The following is a 12,483-nucleotide window of genomic DNA, read 5'->3' on the forward strand; positions in this document are numbered from 1 at the left end:
GCAGTCCATGGTATATTCAATATTCTTTGCCAACTCAATAATTTAAAGGCATCGTTTCTTCTTCTCCTTTCCTTATTTATTGTCCAGCTTTTGCATGCCTATGAGGTCATTGAAAATTCCATGGTTTGGGTCAGGTGCATCTTACTTCTCTAAGTGACATCTTTTGTTTTTTAACACTTTCAAAGAGATCTTTGCAGAAGATTTGCTAACCTTGCTAATAAGTGGTGCCAAAGGCTTGTCACACAGCGTTGTGAGCTAGTAGTCAAGGAAACCCATTTTGTCCTATTGAAGCTTGACCACAGCATTTTTGGTTTAATCTCTCTGTGGTGGTATTTCCTATCAGAGTGCTTTCATCTCTCTTTTAAGACTTCCCATCCATGCACATTCTGTATATATGATTTTGCTACCAGTTTTATAAATCTGGAAGTTAAAAGGTAAAGAAATATCAGTAACATTGCAAGACATAATCTGACAACCTTAAAAAAACACTTCAGTATTAGCAGATAAATTTGCAGTGTGGTGCTGAGATTGAGGAAATTTTAGTATTTGGTCATTCACAGTGTAATCTTTGCAGTTTGCATTGGTGAAATCCAAGTGGACCAATGACAAAACTTGAACCTGAACTTGAACACACACACACACACACACACACACACACACGTATATAACTATATTTTTCCCATTAAGCTTCATTAGTTAAATCATTGAATCTGCTCTGCTGGTAAGGACCAATTCTTACAAGTGTATCCAATTTCCTGCTAGTGATACTTTAATTCTTCCTGGAACAGCAGGAAACATTAATTTTTCATTAGATCCTGGAGTCACAGGAAGCAGGAATTACAGGCACTGTTGTCCACGCCCCTTTTTCCCCAAAAAAATAAAACGAAATGAGCAGCAGCCTAGCAGTGCAGTTTGAGGGATGAGTAGTGACAGAGTAGAGAAAATAGTATTAATTTCAGTATGGGAACAACTGCCTGGCAGTATCTCCCTTTGGATTTTGGTTCTTATAACTACACGATGAGTTATTAATATGTATGATCTGCACTTTATTCAGAGATTATAAATCTATGCAGAAGTCTAGTGTTTGGGTTTTCCTTTATAGCTTTCATTCTTCTTCCCAGAATTATCTCATTTTGATCGGGAAACTTTTGCATAAAAAGCACACCCCGAGACTCCCATTTCCATACCATAAATATTAAACGAGGGTTAAGCTTTACAGTTTCTTCTCCATCTCAATGAGAGGAAAGTTAGCCGTCTAATCAGAGGCCATTAATAATGTTCCTTTTATTCATAGGTAAACTTAAAAGTAGCTTTGCAATATGAGATTATTCTATGTGGTTCCTTTCCTATACATAAATTGTGGAATGCTTGACTGTGCCAAGTCTTCCTTATTCAGGCTGTTCTAAAGATCTGCCAGTTATCTGAGTTGTTAAGAATAGTTGGCTGGCTTAGTTCTTCAGGAGCAAACCAATTTCAGACCTTTTCTAAATGACCGTGATAAAAGAGATTTTTCCTGGATAATTATGAAGTGTGGATTCATTATACTGTGGATTCATCACAGTGAATCTGTAGCATACAGAAGAGAGAAATGGAAATTGAAAACTTAATGTCTTCTTAGTAGCTTTTTTAGCTTCTTAGTAGCATTCCATCTCCTGTTTGTTGTCATTTTTGTTAGCATAAAGCAGTAGTCATAAATTCTGCTTCACATAGAATGTGTGAGCTATTTCACTTCCTTGGCTGCCTGCTAATCACACAGTCTCGTCTGTTGTACTTTGTGATGGGAAATGAACGTGCTAATTGGTACTCTTTTTTCTTATTTCAGGAAACCTGCCGTATGAATATAAAATAGTGATTGCTGGGAATCATGAACTGACGTTTGATAAGGAATTCATGGCAGACCTTGTTAAACAGGACTACTACCGTTTTCCCTCTGTGTCCAAATTGAAACCAGAGGACTTTGACAATGTTCAGTCCCTCCTGACAAACAGTATTTACTTACAAGATTCGGAGGTAACAGTGAAGGGATTCAGGATATATGGTGCACCTTGGTAAGTGTTGATTCAAACATTCCCCTCTGCTTTTTTTCAGCTTAGTGGTAAGAAAGTCACCTTAAATGAAAATGATTAGGGTAGAAAGAAACCTTATTACTGCATTTTCCAATAACCTATATATTCTGACTCTGCTGCAAACCATAGAGTCTGTAGTTTTCATCATAATAAAGCTTCCATTAGGCAAGATCGGTGCAAGGAGGGGTTTGCCAAGCATGTGTATGTTTATGTGACAAGGGCTATATATATATATCTGTGTGACACAGACCCACTGCCATCAAGTCAATTCCAACTCATAGTGACCCCCATTGGGTTTCCAAGGCTGTAAATCTTTAGGGAAGTAGATTGACTCATGTTCCTCCCTTGGAGCAGCTGATGGTTTGAACCACCAGCCTTCTGGTTAGCAGCCAAATGCCTTACCTGCTTTGCCACCAGACTCCTTTGTGTGACATAGAAGGTGAGGGGAAAGTGACCCTGCTAACCCTTCACACGCCTTCAGCCTTAGATAAGCTCATTTCCCTCCTTTGACACTGGAAGCAGTCCTAAAATAGCTCACTTAGATCAGGGTACACATTACGATCCAGAGTCTCCCTAGCCATCTTGTAGAAATCCAGATTTCAAAGCCCTGTCTCCAGAGTCTCTGACTCGCCTTTCTGAGATACAGCCCAGCAATCTGTATTTTTTAAGGTTCCCCAGATGAGGCTGGTGCATGGGTACTTTGGAAGTTACTGATTAAGAGCCCAGGATTGGAATTCTAAGAACTCAGCTCTGGAAAACTCGAGTCGGGAGCATATCTTTTGGGCCCAGATAGGAAACATTTTGATCTTGGCTCTATCATTTGTCAGTTGTCTAGTTTTGAAGGAGCCTAAACCTAAGTTTCTGCATCTCTAAGGGGGAAAATATTTCTACATTAGAAGGTTATGATGCAGATTAAATGAGGTGGAGTTGGCAAAGGATTTGAGAGTACCTGGTAGGTTGCTTAGGATGATCACTATCACATTTCTGGCCTTCGGTCTGCCACTAAGTATTTTTATGAACTTGGGCAAGTCACTTAGCCTCTAGCCCGGGTTTCTTTATGGTTAATATGGGCATGTTTGGCCAGAAGATCCTCAGTATCAGAGGATTCTAGGGCTATAGTTTCCTTTTTCTTGAGGCTCTGTGTGAATAGAGCTAAAGAACTATCTTTTACTCACTCACTCTGGAAAAGAAGCCCAGTCCTGCCCCAGGAGCAGTGGACAGAATTTGAGAAAGACAGAGTGAATTCAGCTTGGCCTCCTCACTTAGCAATTTGGTTTGTCCTGTTTCTTATTCTAGGGAGTTAAGATATTCTCTGTAATTTTTTCTCTCCTCACCAGTTGGTACCCAGAATAAGTGGTGAGTAGGTACAAGGAGCATGTTTCTGTTTAAAATCAACCTGACAACAACTGTGAACCCTTAATTGGGTACTTGCTCTATGCCAGGCACTGTTCTATGTCCAAGGAGTTCTGTTGGTGCAATGGTTAAGGCATTTGGTTGCTAACCAAAAGTTGGCAGTTTGAACCCACTAACTTCTTTGTGGAAGAAGGATGAGACAATCTGCTTCCATTAAGATGTACAGCCTTGGGAACCCTATAGGGCAGTTCTACTCTGTCCTGTAGGATCACAGTGAGTCAGAATTGACTCATTGGCAGTGGGTGGGTTCTAAGTCATTTGTATCTATTAGCTCTTTTATCCTCCACATACCTTTAGGAGATAGGAATTATTCTGATTTCCAATTGACAGATGAGGAAACTTGGGCACAAAGAAGTTAAGCAACTGCCCAAAAATTGCACAGGTAGCAGGGTGAGCACCATCATTTGAGCCTAGGGAGTCTGACTCCAGAGTGCATGGTATGACCGAGGGGTGGTGGTGGTCATGTGGTCACTGGTAGTTGTTAACTTCTACTCCAGTTTAACGAATGTGTATCAATTTAATTTTTATATATGGAAGGTGGTAAAGGGCAAGAGAATGAACAGAAAAAATTAGTCCTAGCAAACTGTTACCTGAATACCATATGGTAACGTAGAATGTTGATATTAGCATTTCTGGGTAAAGACCAGAGGAGAGAACATTTGCAACTTCACAGCAACACTCTTCATGAAGAGGCAGTAATTGAGCAATGGCCTCTGATTGGCGGAGAAGCTCTGTATCTGAGTGAAGATCATTTTTTTTCAAAGAACATAAGATGATTTTTGAAGAATCTTCTGAGGGCACCGAATATTCATGGCTATTCCTGAACATGCAGGACTTTCAGAGATTCCTGGACTGATAGTTGCTGAAATGATGGCAATAGATAAACTTCCTCCTTTATCTGAGTAGATTTAAATCTGTTGAAGGTTGGAGAACCAGATTACAGCTGTGATGAAAGGGGGCTGGATGGTGTTTTTGGATCCTGAGGCTGACCTTGCAGTGTCTCAGGAAGATATGTGATGTGATAGGCATGATCCATTCATGTTTTTGGTGCAAACTATAGACATAGTTTATATCTGAACTTTATTGGGTCATTCAGTAATTTTTTATTTTGATATTGGAAAGATAGTAAAGTCAAGAAAATAGGCAGCATAATTAGTCTTTTCAAATGTTACCCTGAAGTCGTTTCACATATGTAGTTTGGACCTCACTGTGACTGTTTTGTTCAAATTAATATTCCTGAGAACACTGATTTAAGAATGTCTACATTAGCATTCCTGTGCAGGGAGGATGGTATTTCCAAGCTTTACCATTTATGCAGCTCTGAATTTGAATGAATTTCTTAACCTCTCCCTGCCTTTATTTTCTTATCTATAAGATGGGGAATGCAATACTAATTCCCTACAGGGCCGTTATGAGGGTTAAATGCATTAATGTATCAATAGCATGTACATGTGTTCCTAGCAGACAGCAAGCATTTGAAAAGTGTTACCTATTATTAATTCTTAGTAGTTCAGTGCTGGTGTTACCCACCTAGTTTATACTTCTGTTAACCTTCTAGATGAGAGGAACTTCTGTTCCTACCTCTGCTAATTGGAGGACACTATGCAAGTCACTTAAATTCTACCGCACTCTCTTCTGTAAAACAGGATGTTGAGGTCTCCCCTTTATATGTCACCCATTCACATACATAAATAAGTTCAAATCTTTAAAGGGCATACATATTTGTGAGCATGCTTGATTTTTTAATGTCCTGCAAAAATGTCTAACCTTGTTCACTATTAGGAAATTGTTTAGAAACAAAACTTGAGGGAACTGATGCCATGGCTACCATTTCCCCCCCTTCAAAGTTAGGGTCTTTTCCATCCCTGAAATTCACCCTTGTGGGACTGCCTACTTATTAACCTAGTAGATATTCCAACACCAAAATAATGTATACTAAGCTTTATTTTCATGTTTTTCTAATGACTTTTCTGGGAGAAATACTAAGTTCTGATTTGCTGATATTGTTAGTGGTTTTAATTTAGAAACAGAGATCAGAATAAGAGCTCTAACACTAAAGATTTCCATCCTATCAATGGTTTCTCAAAGTTAATTGCCAGCATACCAGGAAAAGAGCTAAAACTCATGTATTTAAAAAATAGGACTTGTAACTTGGTTTAATGACAGAAAAGGAGTTTTGGTTCATGTTCGTTGAGTGTTTATAACTTGTAGTAGTGCTGAAAGCTTTCTCAAGACCAGAAAGAATTAAAGTTGTGTCTCCTAATCTACAATTTAGCAGCAATTTGTATGTTGAAAATAATTTACAAGCCATCAGAGCATTCATGTGTATTTGTGATTTAAGTGTGTGAGAATACTTATTAGGTCCCTGAGGAAGATGATTTGATTGTTGTTTGATGGATCTAGGAAAATTAAATGGCATAAACTGGAAACATTGCATGTAGGATGTCATATCCTGGAAAGAGTAGGACTCTCTTGGCAGGAAGATAAGAGTTGCATTCCCAAAGCTACCCCTGCCAGTCAGCCTCCACCACTACCAGTTGCCCTGAGGTTGATTCCAATTCATTTGCACCATGGTAGAACTCTCCTCCACAGGGTCTTCAGTGGCTGATTTTTTCAGAAATTGCTGTCCCAGCCTTTCTTCCAAAGTACCTCTGGGTGAACTTGAGCCACCAACCTTTCAGTTAGTAGCTGCGTGCATAACCGTTTGCACCATCCAAGGCCTCTAGCCCTGTCTCAGGAGGCCTTCAAGCAGATGTTATGGTTTCTGTCCATATTCCTTTACCCACTTGTTCTCCCAAGAGTTGTGAAGAAAGGAATCAAGTTTCTTCATTGGGAGTCACAGTTCAGTCCAATAGTAGCTTTGTACAACTTCTCCTCTTGTCATCATTTCTCTCTCTCTCTCTCTCTTTGGGTCCAGAAGATGAGGTTATTGTAATTGTCAGGTAGCTAAAGTTAGCCTTGGACTTTGCTCTTACAGACGGGAAAGCTCATGGATTTCTTATATCCCTATCATTGGTTCTCTTGCACCATCTCTTCCATTGAGATGGGTCCTGTTTTCCTTTTTTGACCCACTCTTAACTCTATAATGTCTCTTCCAAAGGCTGAGTACAGTCAGAGGAGACAAAATTCTGTCAGACACTAATCACTCTGGCTTGTTGGGCCTGGGTAGAGGGAAGCTGGGATTTGGTATTTAGAAATCATCTTTGTATTTCTGATTACCTACAACTGGACCTATAGCCAGCATCTTAATGCCGGCAGTTTTTAGAAAAACGTACTTATAGGACTAGGTGTTTAAAAATCCACTAACCTTTTTTTTTTTCTTCTGATTTCAGTTGCTCTTTTGATACTAAGATACTGTGTACAAAAGAAATCTGAGTACTAATTGATCAGCAGCCAAGCTGCAAGAAGTAAAAAGTCCATACACACTGCCCTGACTGGAGCAGAGCAGTTGTATTGTTCAGCCATAGCCGGTACCTTGTTCTCCTGAACAGAAATACAAAGCTGGCCTCCCATGGCTTTTAATGAATATGAGTGGGACTTTCCTAGGTCCAGGAATTTGATCTCTAGGCTGACCACGGGGTCAGGAACAAAGAGAGCACTTTTTCACATTAGAGTGGACCCAGGTGTAATTTGTCAGATTTAGTAACTGTGGAGGAAGTGCCTTAACTTCTGCAGCAGGAACATTTGATCGTGCCTAGGAAGCAGAATTCTAAAATGGCTGAAATAGCAAGAAGAGCCCATTGAGTTGCATTTTCAAAGGGAGTTTGAGCAGGACTTTTTTCCCTCCTCCCTTGCCTTCATTTTGTATCATAAACTTGTTGAGTTCATTCACTCATTTAATGTCATCTTCTCAGCATTTTTCATAGTGGGAGTTAAGTGTTGATTCCACTCTCGGCAGCATTTGTAATTGTGTTTGCACACAGATAGCTATAAGGTTGTTCACGTTTCCTTGTTCTGATCACTGCAATAGTACTTTATGTTTATCCTGTCAGAAAAGCTTCAGATGTTTTTATTTCCAATTATAAGTTTTGTAATGCATCATGTATTTTGCTGACAGTCTTTAAGTTCTTGAAGTAGCAAACAAATTAACAGCAGATATTGAGTGAGAGAATTAGAAAACCAATTGGCAACTCATATAATAACATTCAGATATGGAGATGGGTGGAATGGGCTCATTTATTTTATTTTCAAAGTCATACTTTGTAATTAACTTGGGCAAAAAAAAAAAAAAAAGAAAGAAACAGAGAGAGAGAGAGAGAGAGAGAGAGAAAGAAAGGAAAGAAGGAAGGAAACATCTCCATATTCAGCAGAAGAGTCCTTGAGAGCTAAAGAATGACACAGTACAAATAATACTGGTTCTGTACCATGTTTTCAGGGAGTCTAGCTTTTAATCAGGAGGATTCAGAAAGGTATTGACAGAGAAAAAAGTCTTGTGTCTGTGTGTTAAACAAATAAGCACTCTTCTTTTACATGATTCTCTTTAAAGACCCAGGCTAACATTTCATTTTTCTTGGCACTGGGCCCATAGACTCTCCCATTATGAAACCTATGGCTGTCCTGCCTTGTCTAGAGTTACAGGGCTCTGTTTACGTTTTTGTCTGTTTCAGAATGCAGCTGACTGCTCTTAAAGCCGCGTGGGATCAGATTCACTTCTGGTTTAACAACTGCCCTGTTTGTTTGAAAAAGAAAGGCAAAACCCATCACTGTGCTTCCTACCTCCCATTGATAGCCCTATCAGTAAATACTATTTGAAAACCCGTTTCTCCAAGATCCTGTTAGGTTGGATCTGACTTGTATCTTTATACCATCTCCATCCAAAAGCAATTTTTATAGCTTGTGTGATGCTGTTTCCTGATGTGTTGGTGGTGGGTGTAAAGAGAGGGCTTAGAAACGTTTTGGTGTGCATTTAAATATGCTTAATATCAACCATTGACATAATTTAAATTTTCATTTGCGCCTTCTGAGGGAGCAACTCAAATAGCAAACAATAATAATAAACTTATGTTTGGATGATATATTTCATTCAGAGAAATTTCATTCACATGTATTACCTCCCTTGGGTCTTTTATCAATTCTTTAAAAGAAGCAGGGTATATATTAATAATAATAATTATATGATAATAACCAGCTTTGATAAGTGCATATATGTCAGGTGCTGCTCAGTCTTGCCTCATTTTGACAGAGAAGGAGACTAAGATACTGAGAGAGTAACCGCCCAAAGTCACAGAGTTAGTTTTGGGAAAACTAAGACTAGAATCTGAGATGTCCTACTATCTGTCCTTGCTGGGTTCTTTAGACTAAATCAGGATATCCTAGTAACCACATATACCTGTCTACTCTTTGACATGAGGGAATGTGGAAACTAGCTATTTCTTGGTTTAGAAGATGACAGTTTCCAACTAGTTGCAAAGGAGCATTCAGAAATTCAGGCTAGCGCTGTCCATGGCTCTCAGGACTAAGTGGTAAAGAGTCCTTGTATTGGGGAAAAATGGAAATGTTGTGGAGACAGAAGAAAGGAATGATCCAGCATCTTTGGCATGGTATACTCCACAGACTAGGGTTTAAAAAATGGAAAATCTGCATCTCATTGTGTTGTAAGACCATAGGTCAGCTTGATCATGTCTTTCTGCTCTATAGTGACAATTTCCTTTCTCTTTGTACACGCAAGTATACAAGCAAGTGCTTTTTCCCTCTGAAGCACCATAAAGTAGCTGAGAGAGGCAGCAGCCCTTGGCATATACACCAAGAAGGAAGCTCTGGCAGTGTGCTCTGCTGAAATCAGGCTTGGCATGGGCCCACCCACTGTGTTCCAGAGAAGAACTGGACCTTCCCATTGAGACATGGCCAGCTGACTGCTAAGTGTTCTTCCATTTTCTTGTGCCATACTAACAAGTTCCTTCTTTTTGACCCAGAGTTGATGCTGGTGGATAGAAGGATATTATAAAGTAGCTGTAAGCTCCATAAGGGCAGAGACCTGTCTGATTTGTTCTCTGTGCATGCCCTAGGTGAGCCCAGGCTTGGCATATACTAGATGCTCATTCCCTAGCTGCTGAATGAATGAATGAGGTTCAGGGACCAAAGGCTGAAGGTTTACACAGATGAGACACTCAGTTGCAAAAGGAAAAAATAAACAACAACAAAAAAAAAACTTCCAATACAAGGTTAAACATAACCTTTAATCTAATAAAGGGAGAACTAGAGGTGGCGGCATAGTGGCATAGTGCCTAAGGCATTTGACTGCTAACCCAAAGGCTGGCAGTTCAAACCCACCAGCCACTCCTTGGAAGGAAGATTGGGCAATCAACTTCTGTAGAGATACCACCTCAGAAACCCAAAGAGGGGTCACTATGAATCGAAGTGACTCCACAGCAGTGAGTTTGGTTTCTTTTTTCCAGAGGTGGTAGAGGAAAATGAATTATGTCCTTGGGCTTTGTGAACATACCTAGACCATTCCTGAACTTTGAGAAATATAGAGAGGATAACATCTCTCCAGGTGAGCACGGTTCAGTGAGGGTGAGGAATGGGAGTAGTTGGATGAACCTGATCTAAGGCAATTAGAGTTTTCAAAGAAAGTCTCTGCCAGTATTTTAGACTCTTTATTAGTTTCTTTACTTCTGCTGTCATAGCCCTGTGCTGTGAGCAAGTTTAGAAGTGAATGTTAGATTTGTAGACTATCTTTAAGGCCTCAGTTGGTGGCTGTTGTTTGCCATTGAGCCGACTCCAACTCATAGCAGTCTTGTGTGACAGAGTAGAACTGCATCATAGGGTTTCCAAGGCTGAGATCTTTATGAGAGCAGATCACCAGGTCTTTTCCCGCACAGAGCCACTGGTGGGTTCAGATTGCCAACCTGTTGGTTAGCAGCCAAGCGCTTAATCATTGCACCACCAGGGCTTCTTTGCAGTCAAGGTCAAAAAAAAAGAAAAGAAAACGAAACTCATTGCCATCAGATCAATTCTGACTCATACCAACCCCCATTGGGTTTCTAAGGCTGTAAATCTTTATAGAAGCAGACTGCCTCATCGTTCTTCTGCAGAGTGGCTGGTGGGTTCAAACTACCAGTCTTTTGGTTGGCAGCCAAATGTCTTAACCACTCCACTACCAGAGCAAGGTACTCAGTGTAAAGTGTGAGGTTGGTAGGAAATTAGTCCAGGTGGACTGTGAGAACATCAATTGTACATTATAAACCTGTCATCAAATATTTAATATATGCAGTCTCTGGGTTATGAAAGTCTGACTTATGGATAACTCCTACTTGCCCTGTAGTGCAGGGCTTCGAACTGGTTCTGTCATTGCTGACGAAGAGAAACAGAAACAGACTGGAATTTTTACAATTTGAGTGATACATCATGGTAACCAGAACAGGAACTATTACAGGTTGAAGCTCTGGAAGGGAGACTTGGAAGAGGTGTACTAGCCCTTTCAGAAGCCTGATACATGAGATTCAGTTATTGGTAGGACTATGGAGAGCCACCATATTTGAGCAGGGCACTGCCATCTTAGAGTGAGACATTGCCATCTTTAATGTTATGTAACTTTGCCCTCATTTTGAAAGGATTGAACGTCCCCTGTTCACAACAAATCCTTCACAATCACCTTCACTTGCTGCACACGCAGATTTTTAATCAATGAAAAAACTTTGAGCCTTTTTTTGTACTTAAGGCTAAATAACAACCCTATGTACTTGTTCCAAATGACCCACAAATTCTTAAAGATACAGTTAGGAACAGATCTTATTCATAATCCAGGGACTGCCTGTATTCCCTTTTCTCAATGGTTGAATTCTCAGTGGTTGATTATAGTCATTTTTGATTCTATACTGTTTGCTTCAAGCCATTTGATATACAGATTTTTCATTTTATATTCTGAACTATAAGTGTCATATGAATTTCTCTAGGTCTCACCAGATAGTTATTCATGTGGAGTCACACTAACAAGCTTAATGCATATTTGTCTGGTTCTAGTCACCACTGGGGAGCTCTGGTAGCATAGTGGCTAAGGCACTTGACTGCTCACCAGATGGCTGGTGGTTCAAACCCATCAGCCACTCCTCGGAAGGAAGGTTGGGCAATCCTACTCCCGTAGTGATACTGCCTTGGAAACCCAGGAGGGGTCGCTATGAGTCAGGGCTGACTCGACGGCACATAACAACAACAACAACAGTCACCACTGTTCCTCGGTGGGGCATTTCCCACTGTAGCTCAGGTATGATCATAAGAAAGTCCAGGTAACTTTATTGGTCCCTCTAGCCCTCCTGATGATCTGTGACTAAGATTAGATGGCTTTGGTGTAGACATTCTCCAGGGACCACACATGCAGAGCTGCAAGACACCCCTCTACTCCTTCTGATAAGCCTGTATGCCACCCAAGTTGTTCTATAGGAGAGTATACAACATAGAGCTTCTCTGTTGGGCAAAACTATGCCATGTTGTTGCTCTCCCAACAACAGAGGAGCCCTCCGCCCCTCTAGGATTGTCTGTTAGAAGGCTCTAAAGGCATGCTGTCACTCAGCCTCTCAGAGATATATCTAGAAGCCCATGGGAGGCTTACTGGGGGACATATTGTACCATGGGCTTCAGCAAAACATCCCCTCTGAAGGGGATGGTTTTTGAAAGTGGGTTGAGCTCTTCCTGCTGATCCCCTCTCCCCTTAAGTCATCAGTAAATGTTCAACAGTCCTCTGGAGGGACCACTTCAGCAGAAACACATTCCTAAAAGGTCTGATCTCCAGGTTGGACCCAGTGTAAACAGCATGGACCCTGTTCTACCTACTGAAGGAGAGAGGTGATGTGCTATAGAGGTCTACAGACTTAGACTTTTAGAAGCAGGCTGTCCTCAGTGAGCTTGCGCCTCAATTTTATTATTTAAAATTCATTTATCTAGTTAAGCAAGTTGTCTGAGCCTTGGGTTCATTTGTCATTTGGGCTTGCAGATCATAATAATCCTGCTTATTGTGCATCCCTGGGTGAATAATTTGCTTGGCTGCTAACTGAGAGATCGGCTGTCC

The 12,483-nt window shown here is 40.5% G+C and overlaps 1 protein-coding gene across 1 annotated transcript in view; it reads left to right on the forward strand.

The window, feature by feature from the left end:
• The window catches only part of MPPED2 (metallophosphoesterase domain containing 2), a 220,206-nt gene that overhangs the window by 122,476 nt on the left and 85,247 nt on the right, over positions 1 to 12,483 (forward strand). Inside the window, exon 3 of the mRNA XM_007943298.2 lies at positions 1,823 to 2,048. Coding sequence (XP_007941489.1) covers positions 1,823 to 2,048 — 226 coding nt within the window. The remainder of the gene's footprint in view (positions 1 to 1,822; positions 2,049 to 12,483) is intronic.

This window comes from Orycteropus afer, unplaced genomic scaffold (assembly GCF_000298275.1).
Source record: "Orycteropus afer afer isolate SDZICR_OR568_19922 unplaced genomic scaffold, OryAfe1.0 scaffold00103, whole genome shotgun sequence".
NCBI classification, from domain to species: domain Eukaryota; kingdom Metazoa; phylum Chordata; class Mammalia; order Tubulidentata; family Orycteropodidae; genus Orycteropus; species Orycteropus afer.